The 20,908-nt window shown below is 45.4% G+C and overlaps 1 protein-coding gene across 1 annotated transcript in view; it reads left to right on the top strand.

Moving 5' to 3' along the window:
• The window catches only part of LOC125430514 (autocrine proliferation repressor protein A-like), a 435,445-nt gene extending 422,438 nt beyond the window's left edge, over positions 1–13,007 (top strand). The window contains exons 11-12 of the mRNA XM_048492474.1: positions 9,225–9,290; positions 12,795–13,007. Coding sequence (XP_048348431.1) covers positions 9,225–9,290; positions 12,795–12,914 — 186 coding nt within the window. The 3' untranslated portion in view covers positions 12,915–13,007. The remainder of the gene's footprint in view (positions 1–9,224; positions 9,291–12,794) is intronic.
• The last annotated feature ends 7,901 nt before the right edge of the window (positions 13,008–20,908 follow it).

The raw sequence follows: 20,908 nt of genomic DNA, 5'->3' as shown, positions 1-20,908 counted from the left end.
CCGCCCTGTCTTGAATCTGTCGTTTCTGGGGAAGGTAATTGAGAGAGTGGTGCTGGAGCAGCTTCAGGGTTTCCTGGAGGACACATCGGCCTTTGACCCCTTCCAGTCCAGCTTCCGTGCTGGGCATGGGACTGAGACCGTTCTTGTCGCCGTCACAGATACGCTCCGTATACAGCTGGACCGAGGCGGATCGGCGCTGCTGGTATTGTTAGATCTTACCGCAGCGTTTGACGTGGTCGACCACGATCTTTTGGCCCACCGCCTGGCCGTTTCCGGAGTGCGGGGCACTGTCCTTCAGTGGATTGTCTCGTTTCTCCGGGACCGGACTCAGCAAGTGTGGTGCGGAGATCAGCCCTCCCGACGGTGCCCGCTTCAGTGCGGTGTGCCCCAGGGTGCGCTTCTATCTCCGCTATTATTTAATATCTATATGCGACCCCTTGCTCAGTTGGTACGGAGCTTTGGGCTGATCTGTCACCAGTACGCTGATGACACTCAGCTCATTCTGTTGATGGAGGGGAGAGCGGCCATCGCCCCTGCAGCTCTACAGCATTGTCTGGAGGCGGTCGCTGGTTGGTTGCAACAGAGCAGGTTAAAACTAAACCCATCGAAGACGGAGATCCTCTGGCTGAGACGCGAAGGGGAGGTTGGGGATTTCCAGCCGCCGGTGTGGGAGGGGGCCTCATTGGCACCGGCCCCCTCTGGATTCGTCTCTTTTAATGGAGACCCAGGTGGCCCATACAACCCGGGCTGCGTTTTTCCATCTCCGTCAGGCCCGACGGCTGGCCCCCTTCCTCTCCCAAGCTGACCTGGCCACTGTGATCCATGCAACGGTCACCTCCAGGTTAGACTATTGTAATTCGCTCTACGCTGGCCTACCCTTGCGCCTGATCCGGAAGCTGAAGCTGGTCCAGCATGCAGCAGCGCGCCTACTTACAGGTGGTGCCTATCGTGACCATATCCAGCCTGTATTGCGCCAGCTGCACTGGCTTCCAGTGGAATTCCGGATCATCCACAAGGTATGGGTATTAACCTTTAAGGCTTTGCACGGCCTGGGCACCTAGTACCTTCGGGACCGCCTTACCCCATATGTCCCTGCACGGCCTCTACGTTCAGCAGAGGCCAATTTACTGGTGGTCCCCGGCCCCTCAATGATACGGCTGGCTTCCACCCGAGCCAGGTGGAACACTCTCCCACCAGCTGTCCGGGCCCTGCGGGATCTTGGAGAGTTCCGCAGGGCCTGTAAGACCGAATTGTTCCACCGGGCCTTTGGGGAAGCCGGCCGTTGATGGTGTGCGCCCTTCCTGTGTCCTCCCTTTATCATCTTGGGAGCCTATAACATCTATACCACCCCCTCTCCGGGAGGGGTCTTTTTATCTACTGATAGTTTCATACTGGACGTCATGTGACTTGCATGGAACGCTGTAATTTTTATGTAATTTATGTATTTATTGATTTTAAATGTAACTGTTATTGGTGAATTGTTTATGACGTTTGCTGTCCACCGCCCAGAGCCCTTAGGGGATGGGGCGGTCTACAAATATAATAAATAAATAAATAAATAAATCAATCAATCAATCAATCAATCAATCAATCAATCAATCAATCAATCAATCAATCAATCAATCAATCAATCAATCAATCAATCAATCTATCAATCTATCAATCTATCAATCTATCAATCTATCAATCTATCAATCTATCAATCTATCAATCTATCAATCTATCTATCTATCTATCAATCTATCTATCTATCTATCTATCTATCTATCTATCTATCTATCTATCTATCTATCTATCTATCTATCTATCTATCTATCTATCTATCTATCTATCTATCTATCTATCTATCTTCAGGCTATCCAACCTCTTACAGCCACTGTTTCTCTCTAAGTCTGAGATATTGAGTACTCTGCCCTCCTAGCCTTCCTCTCACTGGTTCCTTACTGGCCACACTGGCACTGGACACAATATCCAGACTCAAGGAACTGGGTGCTGACACGATCTGTGTCTGTCTGCTGAATCTGTGCCCCTTCACACACAGACAGTCCCAACAGAAGCAGAATAAGAATCGGAAGAATGTTGTTTCACTGACAGGCTTTTCCCTGTTTTTATAGTACGTCTCAGCTCCCCTTACCTGTGGCTCTAGGTCAGTGGTGGTGAACCTTTGGCACTCCAGATGTTATGGACTACAATTCCCATCAACCCCTGCCAGCATGGCCAATTGGGAATTGTAGTCCCAATTGTAGGAGGGGCTGATGGGAATTGTAGCAGGGGCTGATGGGAATTGTAGTCCATAACATCTGGAGTGCCAAATGTTCACCATCACGGCTCTAGGTGAACTGCACCTCTGCCAGCCAATCAGGACGTGTTTCCATATAAGGGGATTGTTTAGGCTGCACCTTAGCAAAACTATTAACCCTTTTCTGGGTGAATCCATCACAGCCATCAAGCCTCTCTTTGAATACCTCCAAAGAAGGAGACTCCACCACAGTCCAAGTTAGTGCATTCCACTTTTGAATAGCCCTTACTGTCAGGAAGTTTTTCCTGATGTTTAGGTGGAATCTCTTTTTCTTCACATGGAACCTATTACTAGGGTTGGTCGATACCAAAGAGATTCAGGCAGATTCAGATTCGAATCAGTTTCGGATCAATGGATTTGGATCAGCCGAATCCCGAAACTGTCAGTTTTGGACACATGCGAATCTGTGGAAACATCTGAGAAATTCGGATGCGTTTTTTTTTTAGGTTTTATTTCACATTTCAGAGACTGTCCTGATGATACTACGCAGGTTGGTGCAGTTTGGTTCTGGTGGGCCAAAGTTATGGACCACCAAAGGGGTGCCCCTATCCCTCATTCTTTCCAATGGGAGCTAAGGAGATGGGGACTACGCCTTTGAGGGTCCATAAGTTTTCTCCCCGTGAACCAAACTGCACCCTGAAACTTAGGTGCCACTGGCTTTAAAAATGTGCCCCTTACAGGCACCCCCAGAAATTTGCCCAAGATTCTTCATTCTGCAGTGACTTTGCTCCATTGCTGTCAACGGGGAATTTCTGGTGGAGGCTGTGGGGTGCACATTTGTGATGGTACAGTCACAAAGCTTTCAGGGTATCTTCAGGAGTCACTGGATGACACTATCCAGGTTTGGGGAACTTTGCTTCAGGGGGTTCAATGATATGGGCCCCTAAAAGGGTAAGGCCCATCTCCCACTGCCCCACTTTCAAAGGTTCAAGGAAGGGCAGGTGAATAGCCTTTTTCCGGGCTGTGTGTTTACATCTCTGAAGATGCTAGTGGAATCCCAGGAATAGAGATACTCAGACCAGGGCTACATAACCCGGAAACCTCACAACCTCCAGCAATTTATGTTTCATGTGGGGGTGTTACTGGAGGTGGATCAGCTTGGTGACTTATGAGATATAGTAAACAGGCCTTTTCAGCCTACTGTTATGGTAGGTCCACTGGTGCAAGGTAGCTAGTCTGTGTATGAAAGCAGTTTCAGCTGGTGTTTTGTAATGATTTGCTGGTTGGATTCCCTCCTTGGTTCTGGAAACTTCTGGGGGAAGTTGGGCCAGTCACTCTCTCCCATCTATACATACTTCAGATGATCATTGTGGAGTTCCAAACTGGGAGCAAAGCCATGCATAGTGGTCTAGATCTTTGGACAACGAATGGGGAAATAGATCAAACAAATATACATTGCCTGTAGATCAGGCTCTTAGTCTTTCTGACATTATTGAGGTTAAATGTTGATAATCCACATTCATAAGAACATAAGACAGAGCCTGCTGGATCAGACCAGAGTCCATCTAGTCCAGGACTCTGCTACTCGCAGTGGCTCACCAAGTGCCTTTGGGAGCTCCCATGCAGGATGTGAAAGCATTGGCCTTCTGCTGCTGCTGCTCCTGAGCACCTGGTCTGCTAAGGCATTTGCAATCTCAGATCAAGGAGGATCAAGTTTGGAAGCAATAGATTGACTTCTCTTCCATAAATCTGTCCAAGCCCTTTTTAAAGCTATCCAGGTTAGTGGCCATCACCACCTCCTGTGGCAGCATATTCCAAACACCAATCACACGTTGCGTGAAGAAGTGTTTCCTTTTATTAGTCCGAATTCTTCCCCCAGCATTATGAATGAATGCCCCCTGGTTCTAGTATTGTGAGAAAGAGAGAAAAATTTCTCTCTGTCAACATTTTCTACCCCATGCATAATTTTATAGACTTCAATCATACCCCCATCAGATGACTCCTCTCCAAACTAAAGAGTCCCAAACTCTGCAGCCTCTCCTCATAAGGAAGGTGCTCCAATCTTTCAATCACCTTCTCTGCATTTTTTCTATCTCTTCGATATCCTTTTTGAGATGTGGCGACCAGAACTGAATACAGTACTCCAAGTGCGGTTGCACCACAGCTTTATATAAGGGCATGACAATCCTTGCAGTTTTATTATCAACTCCTTTCCTAATGATCTCCAGCATAGAGTTTGCCTTTTTCACAGCTGCCATGCATTGAGTTGACATTCCCATCCACTAAGACGCCCAAATCCCATTCCTGGTCTGTGACTGATAGCACGGACCCCTGTAGCGTGTATTTGAAGTTTGGATTTTTTGCCCCTATGTGCATCACTTTGCATTTTGCTACATTGAACTGCATTTGCCATTTCTTAGCCCACTCACCTAATTTATCAAGGTCTGCTTGGAGCTCTTCGCAATCCTTTGTGGTTCTCACCACCCTAAATAATTTGGTATCATCTGCAAACTTGGCCACCACGCTACCCACCCCTACTTCCAGGTCATTTATGAATAGGTTAAAGAGTACTGGTCCCAAAACGGATCCTTGGGGGAAACCACTCCCTACATCTTTCCATTGTGAGAACTTCCCATTTATACCCACCCTTTGTTTCCTGTACCTCAACCAGTTTTTAATTCATAGGAGGACTTCCCCTCTTATTCCTTCATTGCTGAGTTTTCTCAATAGTCTCTGGTGAGGAACTTTGTTGGAAGCCTTTTGGAAATCCAAGTAGACAATATCCACTGGTTCCCCCTTATCCACATGCCTGTTTACACCCTCAAAGAACTCTAGTAGGTTTGTAAGACAGGACTTGGTTTTGTTGCCCTCTCTAATTTCTTTTTCCATCTCAGAATCCTCTTCTGTGCTTTGGTCAGGGGGACGATAATATATTCCTAATGTTAAACTATGCTTCACCCCTGGTATTGATATCCACAGTGCTTCTGTAGAGGAATCAGCTCCCAGTGCATTGTCTATTTTATGTTACACTATGCTTTCTTTGATGTAGAGGTCCACCCCACCCCCAATACACCCTGTCCTATCCATCCTGTACAGCCTGTAACCTGGGATAACAGCATCCCACTTGTTCTCCTCATTCCACTATGTCTCTGTGATGCCCACTATATCAATTTCCTCCAAAACTCTGTACTCCAGGTCCCCCATTTTAGGTCGAAGGCTTCTGCTATTAGCATAGAGACACTTGTATACTCTGTCTCTGTCCCTAACTTGGGATTTATGTGTTTTTCCCTCTAGCCTCTTGTAGACACTATCACTTATCACATTGCTATGCTCCTTGCTTGTATGTGGTTGATTTAGAAAAACCTCCCGCTCTGTCTGCATCCCCATTGACACTGTATTCCGAACCGAAGTCACCTTAGCTCCTGTCGGCTTTCCCCCAAGGATCAGTTTAAAAGCTGTTCTGCTACCTTTTTAATGTTGAATAGAATAGAATAGAATAGAATAGAATCTTTATTGGCCAAGTGTGATTGGACACACAAGGAATTTGTCTCCGGTGCATATGCTCTCAGTGTACATAAAAGAAAATACATTTGTCAAGAATCATAAGGTACAGCACTTAATGATTGTCATATAGGTCTAGTAAGCAATCAGGAAACAATCAATAGTAATAAAAACATAAAATGTAAAATCATAAAATAAAATGAAATGTCAGCACAGGCTATAGTCATACAGTCATAATTGGGAGGAGATGGGTAATAGGAATGATGAAAAAAGTAGTGCAGTAATTATATAATAAATATATAATAAATAGTTTGACATTATCGAGGGAATTATTTGTTTAACAGAGTGATGGCATTCGGGAAAAAACTGTTCTTATGTCTAGTTGTCTTGGTGTGCAGTGCTCTGTAGCGACGTTTAGAGGGTAAGAGTTGAAACAGTTTATGTCCAGGATGCGAGGGGTCAGTAAATATTTTCACAGCCCTTTTTTTGACCCGTGCAGTATACAGGTCCTCAATGGAAGGCAGGTTAGCAGCAATTGTTTTTTCTGCAGTTCTGATTATTCTCTGAAGTCTGTGTCGATCTTGTTGGGTTGCAGAACCAAACCACACAGTTATAGAGGTGCAGATAACAGACTCAATGATTCCTCTGTAGAACTGTATCAGCAGCTCCTTGGGCAGTTTGAGCTTCCTGAGTTGGTGCAGAAAGAACATTCTTTGTTGTGCTTTTTTAATGACATTTTTGATATTAGGTGACCATTTTAGGTCATGAGATATGATGGAGCCTAGAAATTTAAAGGTCTCTACTGTTGATACTGTGTTGTCTAGTATTGTGAGAGGAGGTAGGATGGGAGGGTTTCTCCTGAAATCTACCACCATTTCTACGGTTTTAAGTGTGTTCAGTTCTAGATTGTTCCAGTGGCACCACGAGGCTAGTTGTTCAACCTCCCGTCTGTATGCGGTTTCATCGTTGTCTCGAATGAGACCAATCACTGTTGTATCATCTGCAAATTTCAGTATTTTAACAGATGGATCATTTGAGATGCAGTCATTGGTATACAGAGAGAAGAGAAGTGGTGAAAGTACACAGCCTTGGGGGGCCCCTGTGCTCATTTTACAGGTGTCTGATGTAATTTTTCCTAGCTTCACCTGCTGTTTCCTATCTGTTAGGAAGCTTGTGATCCACTTACAAATATGCTCAGGTACTGCTAGCTGATTTAGTTTGGTTAGAAGAATGTCCGGTCTGATAGTATTGAATGCTGAACTAAAGTCAACAAAGAGGACCCTTGCATAGGTCTTTGGCGATTCAAGATGCTGTAGAATATAGTGCAAAGCCATATTAACAGCATCATCTGTCGATCTATTTGCTCGGTATGCAAATTGCAAGGGGTCCAACAGTGGATCCGTGATGGTTTTCAAATGGTACATCACTAGCCTTTCAAAAGTTTTCATAACTACAGATGTTAGAGCAACTGGTCTGTAGTCGTTCAGTTCCTTGATGGAAGGCTTCTTCGGCACTGGGACGATAGTGGAGTGTTTGAAGCAGGAAGGAACATAGCACATCTCTAGTGATTTGTTAAAGATTTGGGTGAAGATGGGAGCCAATTGGACAGCACAGACTTTTAGGCAAGAAGGTGTTATCTTGTCTGGGCCTGGTGCTTTTTCCTGGTGAGCACCAGCAGCCTGGTTCCTCTTTGGTTAAGATGAAGCCTGTCCCTTTTGTACAGGCCTGCCTTGTCCCAAAAGGTTCCCCAGTTCCTGACAACTCTGAAACCCTCTGCCTTACACCACCTTCACACATTGAGACCCTGTATCTCTGCTTGCCTAGCTCGCCCTGCGCGTGGAACAGGTGGCATTTCAGAGAATGCCACCTTGGGGGTCCTGAATTTCCTAGCAGCCTAAATGTAGTTTCCAGAACCTCCCAGCTACATTTCCCAATGTCATTGGTGCCAATGTGGACCACAACTGCTGACTGCACCCCAGCACTGTCTAACAGCCTATCTAGATGAAGCGTGACATCTGCAACCTTCACATCAGGCAGGCAAGTCATCATGCGGTCATCACGCCTCTCACAAACCCAACTCTCTATATTCCTAACGATCAAATCACCTACTACAAGGAGCCTCCCACCTCCCTGAGGGGTATCCTCAGTGCGAGAGGATATCTGATCACCAGCTAAGGAAGGGGTCCCACCTAAGGGAACACCTTCCACCACCTCTTGCACCCTCCGTCCCCCAGACTATCATTCTCCATGACATCTGAAGAGATGTCACCTTGTGAGTGGGACCCGGCTGTTAGGTCCCTGAAAGCCTCATCTCTCACCCTCTGTGTCTCTCTCAGCTTCTCCAGGTCTGCCACCTTGGCTTCAAGAGAATGGACACATTTCCTGAGTGCCTGGAGCTCATTGCAGCAAGGGCACACCCACAACTTCTGTCCTAGTGGCAGATAGTCATACATGTGACACTCAGTGCCAAACACTGGGAAGCCCCCACCCCTCTGCTGGTTTCTTGCCTTCATATCTAATTTTGCTTAGATATTCAAATACTGATTTTAATTAGTGCCTCTCTCTTAAGGTTTCTATACCTTCTACTATACCTTCTATACCTTCCCTTAAAATATGTTCTTATTTAGTAAAACACCTGTGCGCGCCTAATGGAGTGCGCTGCTGGTTCCAGAGACTAACTGAAAAGATTTAAAAATTTGAGAAGCCCCACAAATCAGCAGCCCCAGGACAAGGAGAAAAAAGAGAAAACCCCTGTTAAAAATACACTGTTTAAAAGATGTGGCTTTGAGAAAACCCTCTGAAAAGAAAACCAGAGCTCACTCAGCCCTTTCTGGCCCACTCCTCTTCTCCACTGCTACTCTTCTCTGCTGGTTCCAGAGACTAACTGAAAAGATTTAAAAATTTGAAAAGCCCCACCTCTCAGCAGCCCCACCAATCAGCAGCCTCAGCAGCCCCCACCAATCAGCAGCCCCAGGACAAGGAGAAAAAAGAGAAAACCCCTGTAAAAATACACTGCTTAAAAGATGTGGCTTTGAGAAAAACCCTCTGAAAAGAAAACCAGAGCTCACTCTGGCCTTTCTGGCCCACTCCTCTTCTCCACTGCTACTCTTCTCTGCTGGTTCCAGAGACTAACTGAAAAGATTTAAAAATTTGAAAAGCCCCAGCAATCAGCAGCCCCACCAATCAGCAGCTTCAGCAGCCCCTACCAATCAGCAGCCTCAACCTCATTCAATAATGAGATATGCCTATATGACTAATAATGTTTTTTCATTGACTTCTTTAAATATTGTTAGGAAAGCATTTGGAAAATTATTTGAATACTTGATATTGAGTGGCTGGAACTCATGGGCATTTTTTGAGTTGGCAAAACTTCCCACACCCCACTTCTACTAGCACCACCCCCCGCCCAATCTGTAAGAGCTATTACGCTTCCCAGGCAATATTCAATGGTTTTAGGACATCCTCTTCTGTTATCTTCATGCAGAAAAGAAATGTTTATAAGAAAGAAATGACCTTTCCAGAAAATGGATGGAGAGGGTTTTTCCTTGATGTAAGTATCTCATATTTTGCCCTTTTCTCTCCCTTCTTCCTTCCCTTGTCCAGGTAAAAGACTTAGACCCCTTCAGCACATGCAAAATAATGCCCTTTCAATCCACTTTCACATTTGTTTACAAGTGGATTTTGCTATTTCACAAAGTGAAATCCAGCTGTAAAGTGCATTGAAAGTGGATTGAAAGGGCATTATTCTGCATGTGTGGAAGGGGGTTAAGTTCTGACAGGTGTGTTTTAGACATGCATTTGTAACACAGCCTCACTCACAGAGGCCTAGCAGGAGGGAGTGCTGAGGACTCAACTAATGGCTGCTGATAGCCCAGGCACTCCCCCTGTTGTGTAACACCCACTGGGCAAAGTGGGCAGTTGCCCAGGGCGCCCACTTGTGGCGAGAGCCAAATTTGCAGGGTTCGTTTGTGAGTTTTTTTGAATTTTAGTGGGTTTTCCGTTTTTAACCTGCAGGGGACACAGTTATTAGACTAGCAGCACCACAATTTTCAGGGGTGTTTCGGGAGGCTTTCCTGATGCTATCACCCAGGTTTGGTGAGGTTTGGTTCAGGGAGTCCAAAGTTATGGACTCCCAAAGGGGGTGTCCCGACCCCCTTTGTTTCCAATGGGAGCTAATTGGAGATGGGGGCTACACCTTTGAGGGTCCATAACTTTGGACCCCATGAACCAAACTTCACCAAACTTGGGAGGTGTCATCAGGAGATTCTCTCACTGATACCCTGAAAGTTTGGTGCTGATAGCTTAGCAATTGCACCCCTGATAGCAGGCAATCCCTAAATATCCCCAGATATTTTTTAATCCGCCCTTTGGCATGTATATAAAGGTAGAATCTATGGTCCCCAGTTTAAGCATTGAAAGTGATGCTGTTTCAGGGTGGGGGAGAATCAACCCCCAATGTTGCTTTAACTGGGGACCCCAGATTCTCCCTTTAAGGTGGATTTAAAAGGAGAATCTGGGCTCCCTAGTTTAAACACCATTGAAAATGATGCAGTTTGGGAGTGGATTCCAGCATCACTTGTTTAAACTAGGGAGCCCAGATTCTCCTTTTAAATCCACCTTAAAGGGTGAATCTGGGGTCCCCAGTTTAGATAACATTGAAAGTGATGCTGTTTCCCCCAATTGGGGGGACTGATACACAATAAAATGTTTTCATAACAGTAATAAAACATTTTGAAAGCATTTTGAAAAAGCTTTCAAAAATTACTTCTGCTGTGTGGCAGGGCCCATTGCTGTGTTCAGATTTGTGAGTTGGGGCATGTTCTATAATGTGATGGTGACTTTGAAACGACCTGGTGTAAAAAATTGTTGTTTGGTTGTTGTGGGGGAGGGCGACTGCCCATGGGGTGTGTGTGCCAAACTCCAGTTTGCCTAGATACGCCACTGGGCGTAGCTATAAAGGGGTGGGGGGTACGTGTTGCATCCGGCATGCGCCTGGGGGGCATCAATCTCAGGTTTTGCCCAGGGCTCCAGTTTGCCTAGTTACACCCCCTCCCCCCACTCACATGCACACACTAGCTCTTTAGGCAATTCCTGTCAGGAAACGTAGGCAGCCACCTTTTTGAGGGAAAATGGAACTCTGAGAGGCTTCTTAACAGTCAAACCAACAAGAATTTATTTACAGGCTTGTTTTTCTCAATTTGATGGTACAGAGCGGTTTTAAGAGGTTATTTTTCTTAGGCAGAGAATACTAAGATGTTATATTCAGATCTTAGTACTTTTACTTTAGCTGTTTCACAAAAAGGCTGTTTCAGTTCTAAAATATACCTTCATACACTCAGTTAAGTCCTTCAGGGTAAACCTTTCCTACATGCTCCTGAACAAGATCCTGAATCACCAATTGCCCTTCAGGTTTTTCTCACTGGGTTGGGACAGAGCAAGTCTGGGGTTTCTCTAAACCCTCTCTTGACTCCTCCAATTATACTAACACACGCTCAGGTATTCTCCAATCCCATTTCTAGGTGCTGAGTCCCCTGCAACAATTTCCAAGCCCTTTGTGTGGTCCTAGGATTGTCCCCGTGAATAGGTTTCCCCTCTTTTCTTTCACCACCACCTGGCCACCAAGTGAAGTCAGGATCTTTTCCTCTCAGCTTTTGAGAGATTTCTGTGAGAACTCTGCCCACCCAGCCTCTTGACTCTCACTGACAGGATCTGTTGACTGGCTCTCTCTGTGTGACTCGGTGTCTCAGGTGAGCACACACTCTCTCTGTCGCTCTAGCTAACTGCAACACAGCCAGCCCTTTAGGTGGAGCTGTGGTTAACTCATTGTGCTCCTGTTCTGTCTGAACTGCACCTTTTAAATTTGCCATTTTATTAGCAATCTGTCACACATGTCCTTGAATATTCATAAAGCTGAAAAGTGCTTAGGAAAAAGCATTGCTCCGTTTTGGATCTGTGTAACCTAATTTCAGTTTTATTTACCTCAGTCCATCACTCCTCATTATCTAACTCCCAGGTTTTCTACCATGCGTACAGGCTTAAGGCTTTGTTAGTCAAAGACCCATTCCACATGGGCCTCAGAGCAGCGGTGCACCGGTATACTTGATGCTGGTGCACCCCCTGGGTCAGTATGTAAGCTGTCATGGAAATGATCCCATCGCTGCTGCGGCCCACGGGGCTGCGGCTTTTGTTCCCCTCTTACCTTCTCTAGGCTGCCGTTGCTCTTCAGAGCTGTAGGGACACGCCCATGTCACCATGACACACCCATGTCACCATGACGCCCCCGGGGTCAGAGGCCAGGAGGCCCAGCCTCTGCAGAGCGATGGTAGCCGGGAGGAGGTAAAAGGAGAACTAAAGTGGCACAGGGAAAATGGCAGCATCCACCCAGAGTCGTTCACTCAGCACCAGGTGGATGCCCAAACACCATGTGGGGGATGTGGGCCATTGTGGCTTTGCTCCAGCTGTGGCAGCTGTGCAAAGTCTTCCCGCAAAATGGTGTGTTTTTTACCAGAATCTACATCAGTCCTTATGGCCCATCCAGAATGGACCATATAGTTTCCATACTTGCAAAGTGTTTGGAAGAATTAGGCTTACAAGCCTCTAATCCATTGCTATGCCCAGACTGTGGATGTGTCAGGATCCTGAGCCACATTCATGTATTGGGCCTGTTGCATATGTCTTCACTGCTGCTTGTAGTTAACTAGGGCTTCCCCTGGCTGGATTTTGGCATGCTCTTATCCTGGGACCTGGCTGGTGGGTATAATCTCGTCACTGGGGTGAAGGCCAGATGGCTTATTGTAATCAGTTGTTGATAGGTGCACACTGGTAGAAAAAAATGAAACTGTAGGTGAGAACTTTTTCACGAGATGTTCAGGCCTTGTGTAAAAACGGAGGGGGGATACTGAGTGATACTGACAGGTTGCTGCCCTTTCCAGAACCCTACAAGGTCACCTTCAGTCAGTTGTGACTCAATGTCACTTTCCATCACGAATCCATTCTTGTATATCCCAAGTAGCTTATCGGGCTTCACTAAATGGAACTGCAATTTCATCCATAGGTTACCTTTCCAAGTAATAAGTTTGGTCCTTTCATGGAAACAACGGAGATGCTAATCATGCCAGACACTTATCCATGTCATGACTGCCATGAAGATGGATGCCATGGAAGAATAGTCTGACTGCCTCCAAGAAATGTTATTATAGCAATTTATGTTTCATAAAAGGGTGTTGGTGGAGGTTGATCAGCTCGGTGGCTTAAGTGAAATAATAAATAGTTTTTTCCTGCCTGCTGTTAACATGGGTCTACTAGTGCAACATGGCCAGATGGACTTTCAGCACAGTGTAAGCTGCTGTGTTGATGTGATTTGAATACTGAATTCCCCACTTGCTCCTGAAGCTCTTTGGCTAAACTTGGGCCAGTTCTCTTTCTCAGTTTAGCAAACTTCAGGGGATTATTATGGGGGTAAAAACGGGGAGCACGATTGAGTTTTGGGCAGAGTTCTTCTGACAATATCATGTCATTTACTCAGAGGAGATATTTATCTCCTAAACAAGCTTGAAAGGTAGTTTAAGCTGAGAGAGATACAAGAAGGGCTAAAATTCCCTCAAGTCCACTCAGTGTTGTGGCTCAGCAGGAATGTGAGCCTGGATTTCTCAGCGCTGAACAAAGCTTTCTAGTCTGTGCTGTTCCCTGGCTGTTTTCTTGGGTCCCCATCTTGGCATATCAGTGACTGGGTTTCTCTGCCATATTAGTAAATTGTCATGAAAGGAAGAGTCTCTTGCCCACTGTCGTTTTAATATTTCCAAATCTCACCCACTCCCCTAATATAGGAAGCAGCTTAACCAACTGAAGGAAAGATATCACGTCATGTAGGGCAATACTAGCCCAGGGAAAACAATGGAATTGTAAAAGCAGGGGGGAAATGAGGATTCTCTCACTGTGTGTTTCTATGCTGAACTGGATCACAGCTACAATCTGCAAATAAAGAGTTATCTTCACAGGAGCAGTTGTGGGTTCACTGAGTCTTCTTTGCATAACATTTGCGAAATTACAGCTGGTTCCACTGCATATGTTAGAAGAGCTGGAAAGGGGAGGTACGGCAAGAAGCAGGTTTGAGAGGAAGAATAAAGGACACCTGACCCAGACCACACCTTTCTGACAGGCAAGAAGTCCTGCCCCACAAGCTTGATGAGCTGCAGTCATTAAGGGAAAAACCTCAGTGATGCAAAGAAATGGCCGTTCCTTTTGTCAATCAGATAGACTGAGGCACAACGAACAAAACCAATTTGACAACGTTTTCTAGACCACCTTGTGTCACTTGTGTTGGTCTCAAGAAAATATTCTATGGGTGTTTTGTTATGGAGCTGGAAAAAAACTTCTATGGAAACATAACAAAGCTTGCAATCTCTTCACAAAAAAACAAAATCAGAGTGATTCAACAAGAGAAATAATCTCATCAAGATCTAATTTTAGCAAATTAGTGCAATGTAATAGCTGGTGAGCCAATGTTTCAACTACGTTAGAATTACAGCTTCATAACCTTTTAGATTTTTCCAGGTTATTAAACCTGCCATGTAGTAAGGCAGATGGCATGACATTGAATCTAGCAATTGCGAAGGCTCTCCTTGAGCAGGGGTTAGTTAGAAAATATAAGTAGTGGGTCATGCGACCCTGATCAAATGGGATTAAAAATTGTGTGGGAGAGCAAGTTCTTTTAGCTGCTAGATATAGTTCTGCAAATCCCCAATCAAAGAGTCGGTCTCTCAGTAGTTTGTACGCTTCTGAGCAGGAAAGAGAGTAGAGTGATTCAAGAGACAATCCAATAGATACAATTTTATTTTCAATCAGAGAAAACCAGGGGTTAGCCTGTGTGTCTGGGAGCATTAAGGAAACAAGGGAATGTTCAGATGGAAGAGAATGAAGACACAGCCAAAATCTAAAGGCTCTAAGCCAGGCTTTAAGTTCCAAGGAATTTCGCCCAAGTTCCAAACATAGGGCTGCGTAGGGGACACAGTTAGGTAATCCCATAATTTTATGGAAAAATATGGATTGGAGAGAATTGAATGAATGGTTGACAGCCTGGATCCAGATTGGAACCCCATAAAGTAATTCGGATTCGATCATCGCATTAAAAATCTTTAATGCGGCAGGAATAAAAGAGTGCCCTCTGCTATAGAAAAAGCGGAGGATACCAGAAGTGCTAGATGATGACTGGGTAAGTACTGCTTTTTTATGGGGGATCCATGAATGATTGTGTGAAAAAAGAAGGCCAAGGTATTTAAAACGATTGACCTGTTCGAGAAGGACACTAATTGGCCTGAATATGTCCTGCTTGAATATGTGTAGATCCAAATATTTGGGCTTTTTTGGGGTGCAGTTTTACTTTTCGGCCTGCAAGGGTCCATTTTTAAAGCTAGGGACACCAAAATTTCCGGGCCTCATCCACAGAGACATTCCCAGTGATGTCACCCAAGTTCGGTGAAGTTTGGTTCGGGGGGGGCAAAGTAATGGACCCACAAGGTGGGTGCCCCTTCCTCCATTTTTTCCAATGGAAGTTAACAGGAGATGGTATCATCAGGACAGCCTCCGGAAGATACCAAGAAATGTTGGTGCTACTAGCTTTAAAATTGCGCCTGTGACAGGCACCCCAAGAAATTGCCCAGATTATCTGCGGTGCAGTGTCTTGGCTCCATCGTAGCCAAAGGGGAATTTCTGAGTGTGTAAACAGGCTGCACATTTTTCAAGGTAGAGACACCAGACTTTCAAGGTGGCTCCAGGAGGCTCTCCTGGTAATAGCATCAAGGCTTGGTGAACTTTGGTCTGGGTGGGTTCAATTTTATGAGCCCCAAAAAGGCTTATTTTGTTTCCCCACTCCTACACATGAAGCCTGCTGGCTGGGTTCTCTCAGAACTCTCTGAACTGGGAGCAAGTTTATCTTTATTCATGTGGCTTGTTCTTGGTCTTGAAGCTCTTTTGATGTCTATAGTAGAGTAACCGTTAGCCTGTAGAACCCAGTTTAGGTGATTCAGTTCTTCTTGAAGGAGGTGGGGTTCACGATCTACCAAAGTTTTTATTGTGCTCCTTTTTTATCCTGGGTGATGATTGGAGTTTTTATGGAGATACCGCATATACTTGTGTATAAGTTGACCCAAATATAAGCCGAGGCACCTAATTTTACCACAAAAAACTGAGAAAACTTATTGACTTGAGTATAAGTCTAGGATGGGACATGCAGCAGCTACTGGTAAATTTCAAAAATAAAAATAGATACCAATAAAAATGTTTTTGAATATTTATTTCAAAGAAAAACAGTAATGGTGTCAACAATAACTTTAAAAGTTCTGCAGTGGAATATAGAACTCTCACAGACAGTATCTCTTCAGAGTTTCACAGTGAAGATGTTCAACAAGATACCCTTTTAAAAAGTCCCTACAGGTTCTCCTTCAACACGGATAGCTTATCATGACACAGTGAAAATGCTGGTGTGGTAATGGCAGGTGCTGCCGCAAAGCAAGTCTTTTTTGCAGGCCTGCAAGCTCAGCTGGACAGAAGTCCCACCTGCTTTCCAAAAACACTGGGTGAGGGGCGAGAAAGGTGCTGGCAGTGGCTACACCCCATGGCACCCTGTGTGTGTGTGTGTGTGGGGGGGGATTCCTGCCACCATGGGCTCCAATGGTGCGGATTTCCCAATGAGTATGGCTGAACAAAAATTCTGTAACATATAAAGTTAATATTTAATATTCACACCTATTCACTGAATATTCACTGTGGATGAAGCTACTGGAAACCTGTAGTGCAGCGAAGCAACAGCCCAAGGCTTACCTGGGAGCTGCCTTTGTGTCCACATAGCCGGGAGCAGGTGCAGAAAAACACCCTCAGCTCCCAGCCTCTTTACGCTCCCCACCCATTCCCCCCCGTTCACTCGTGTATAAGTCGAGGGGAGCTTTTTTCAGCACAAAAAATGTGCTGAAAAAGCAGACTTATATGCGAGTATATAAGGTATCTATCAGTGTATGTAGGTTTTCCTGTATGCTATGTGGACCAATTGTTGGTTTGGTTTGCGGATGAGCAAGACATCTAGAAATGGTAGTTTTCCCCCATTTTCTTTTTCCACAGTAAATTGGATGTTAGGATGGATACCGTTAGTATGGCCCAAAAACTTGTTTAGTTCTTCTTCTCCGTGGCTCCAAATTGTGAATGGGTTGTCCACATGACGAAACCATATAGTGGGCTTTTTTGGTGCTGTTTCCAGGGCTTGTTCCAAAGAACTTTACTGCAGCCTAAGGTGAAGAACCTCCATCCAAATGAATTAGTCATCTTAACTTTTGGACAGTACATACAATAAGGGCCAGAGAACCACTTTTGCTGCTCTGAATTCCAGGGAGGAAGGGCAGGATATCAATGCAACATCGAAAGAAATATAAAAATGCAACATTGAAAGAAATAACTTCTTTGTTTATCAAAAGGTTGAGTGCTTTGGAGGTAAATGCACACTGGATTCTGCACACTCTAGTGACTGGGAGAACCAGTTGCAGATCCCAGAAAATTTAGGAGAAGAACATGTTGACACTCTCCAAATTATACGCCCAAGGCATTTCTCCTTGGCATGTGTCTGGGAGGCCAAAGATCCAGTAAGCCATGAATCAAAGAGTGATGAAAATGTTTTTAAACCCGAAATGCTGAAATAACAAACATTGTAACTATTCGTGACAATACACCTCCTTGTTCTAGTATTACATTACATGCTGACCAACTCAATAAATATATGTGGGTTTATTACATTTATTTATTTATTTTTACATTTACACCTGCCCTGCCCCCATAGGGTTCAGGGTGGCTTACAATGGCATAAAGCCTAATTTCATACATAAAATTCATATAATCAATAAAAACAAATCATAAAACCATTTAAAACAATCCAGCTAAATGCTCCAGATGGCAAGACACATTGTTAGGGTTAGGGTTAGGGTTAGATCATTTCCCTCTGATACCCTCTGTAAACTAGTGTCTTGATTCCTCGTTGTGAGTACGCCGCCACATTCGCGCCAGTCATCTCAGTTCCTGTTTAGTCCTCCTCAGCTCCTCAGTATACCAAGAAGCTGATTTGGACCAGGGATGTAGAGGATGCCATGGTGCAACAATTCCAGTTGCTTTAGAGAGCTTCGTTTCTCAGCTTCCTACCAGCTCTTTGAGAGAGTCATCAGTAGGTGGTGACTCTTGCAGGATGTTCTGGAACCCCTTGGGGTCCATAAGTCTCCACAGGCAGGCCCAAATATGTGACTTCCTGTGTTATCCTCCAGTGGCGTAACTCCCATTGGGCAAAGTGGGCAGATGCCCAGGGCGCCCCCTTGCGGTGGTTGCCAAAAATGGAGGTTCGTTTGTGGAGGGTTTTCTATTTTCAGTGTTTTTTCTGTTTTTGGCCTGCAGGGGGTGCAGTTTTTAGTAGAAGCACCAAAATTTCAGAGATTTTCCGGGAAACTCTCCTGATACTATTACCCAGGTTTGGTGAGGTTTGGTTCAGGGAGTCCAAAGTTATGGACTCTCAAAGGGGGTGCCCCATCCCCAATTGTTTCCAATGGGAGCTGATAGGAGATGGGGGCTACACCTTTGAGGGTCCATAACTTTGGACCCCCTGAACCAAACTGCACCAAGCTTGGGGGTGCTATCAGGACAGTCTCCAGATGATACTCTGAAATTTTGGTGCCAATACGTCCAAAAGTGCACCCCCTGCAGGAACATCCCAGAAATTAGCCCAAGAATCTTTGTCCTGAATTGAGTTTTCTGCATTGCTGTCAATGGGGGGGGGGTGCAGGATGGGGGGGCACATTTCTGAAGACAAAGTCTCTAAACTTTCAGGATCTCATCAGGAGACTGCCCTGATATGTCTAAAAATGCACCCCCTGCAGGCACCACTGACCTGGCACAAAAAAATTTTTCGTTCATGGTGGGGTGGCTGCCCACGGGGGGTGCATCCAACTCAGGTTTTTCCCAGGGCTCCAGTTTGCCTCATTGACAGTGAAATTCTCAGGAGGGCAAGTGTGCTGAGGGATGTACTATGGCTAAAGTGGCATCAAATGAAAGAACAAAAGAAGGATCCCAAGTCAGGGGGTGTAACAGAGAGGCTAGGTTGAAAAAGAGTGGCTTGTCCACAGGGGCGTAACGAGGCAGCCCTGGGCAAACTGTAGCCCTGGGCAAAACCTGAGTTGGATGCCCCCCCCATGGGCGGCCACTCCACCACGACCAAAATTTTTTTGCACCAGGACATTGGTGCCTGCAGGGGGTGCATTTTTAGACATATCAGCACCAACATTTCAGCATATCATCAGGAGACTGTCCTTATGCTACTCCCCAAGTTTGGTGAGGTGTGGTTCAAGGAGTCCACAGTTATGGACTCCCAAAAGGGGTGCCCCTATCCCCCATTGTTTCCAATGGGAGCTAATAGGAGATGGGGGCTACAGTTTTGAGGGTCCATAACTTTGGCCCCCCTGCACCAAACTGCACGAAACCTGGGGGTATCATTAGGACAGTCTCCTGATGAGACCCTGAAAGTTTTGAGACTGTGCCTTCAGAAATGTCCCCCCCCTGCAGCCTGCATCCCCCATGGATAGCAATACAGAAAACTCAATGCAGAACAAAGATTCTTGGGCAAATTTCTGGGATGTTCCTGCAGGGGGCGCATTTTTGGATGCATTGGCACCAAAATTTCAGGGTATCATCTGGAAACTGTCCCCGCAAAGTTTGGTGCAGTTTGGTTTAGAGGGTCCAAAGTTATGTACCCTCAAAGGGGGTGCCCCATCCCCCATTCTTTGCTAAGGAGATGGGGGCCACCCTTTTGAGGGTCCATAACTTTGAGGGTCCAGAACCAAACCTCACCAAACGTGGGGGGTATCATAAGGACAGTCTCCTGATGATACGCTGAAATTTTGGTGCCACTAGCCTAAAAACTGCGCCCCCTGCAGGCCACAAATGGAAATCACTAAAAATACCCAAAAACGAACCCAGCATTTTGATGCGCCCCACAAGGTGATGCCCTGGGCATCTGCCCACCTTGCCCAATGGGCATTACGCCAGTGCTTGTCCAGGGTTCCTAAGTGGCAGAGAGGACATTAGACCCTGGGACTGCCAAATCTTAGTCCACGTTTCTAAACACGACACCACAATAGCCTTAAGTTCTCCTAAATGTCAAGACGCTGCCAAGAACAAGAAGCTCTTCATACTCAGACTTCCGGTAGAGCTGTGGTGAGCGCTGAACGTCTCCGGGACTCTCTCCCGGGGGAATTTTGGCTTTTCTTAAGAAAACTCAGCAGAAGCAGAGGTTCTAATTTTCCTTCCCTATCGGAGGAAGAGAACATTAAAGGGTAGAGAAGGGCACTGGCAAACACCCTCCCTTACCGACAAGCAAGAGAAGCAAAACGGGTCAAACCGAAAGAAGCGCCGCCCAGCAACCGCCACAAGTAAGACCAACCTATAATGGTTCACCTAGTCAACAATAGAGCTAACTAAACAGCAAAGTCTATTTTTGTTAAAAAAAACTGGCCGGAGAAACGAGGCATAACAAAGCGAAACGGGGCTAGAGCCAAGCCGAGCGGAGCCGAAAGCAGAGCTGAGGGGGTCTGGCACATTCGCAGCTATAAATAACTTAAAGAAAATAATGGACTAACTGGCTTGGCAGTGGGGGAAGGGGGATAAAGAAAGAAACAGAGGAAAATAAAACGAACTTACCTACGGAAATTACAATATTTGATAAGAAAAAACCAACTAATTAGACACGGAAGTGTGAGTGTAAGTTTCAAAACGGAAGCACCCAGACTGTAAAAGCAACAGCAAGCCCAGACGCGCAAGAAAAAATAAACGGTAAATCCAGCAGCAAGGCTAGTGCCTAATAAATAAACAAAAGTCAAAGGAACTTTAATTTACGACCTCAAGACTACTACACAGTCAAGCGGAACAACTGTGACTTCAAACACGGAGAACTCCACAATAAGAAATACCAGAAGTGGTGCCACGTACTGCAACATGGCTACAATAGCAAGGAAAAACACCGGAGAAAGCAAACAAGCCAAGGCAGGAGCGCCATCTACTGCCGCTATAGAAATTAACACCCCAGAAAAACAAGGTGGATTTCCAAAAGGCTTTTGACAAAGTTCCTCACCAGAGACTATTGAGAAAACT

Source organism: Sphaerodactylus townsendi, linkage group LG04 (assembly GCF_021028975.2).
Source record: "Sphaerodactylus townsendi isolate TG3544 linkage group LG04, MPM_Stown_v2.3, whole genome shotgun sequence".
NCBI lineage: Eukaryota > Metazoa > Chordata > Lepidosauria > Squamata > Sphaerodactylidae > Sphaerodactylus > Sphaerodactylus townsendi.
The sequence above is the reverse complement of the archived record's forward strand: the minus strand, read 5'-3'. Positions and strand labels throughout refer to the sequence as shown.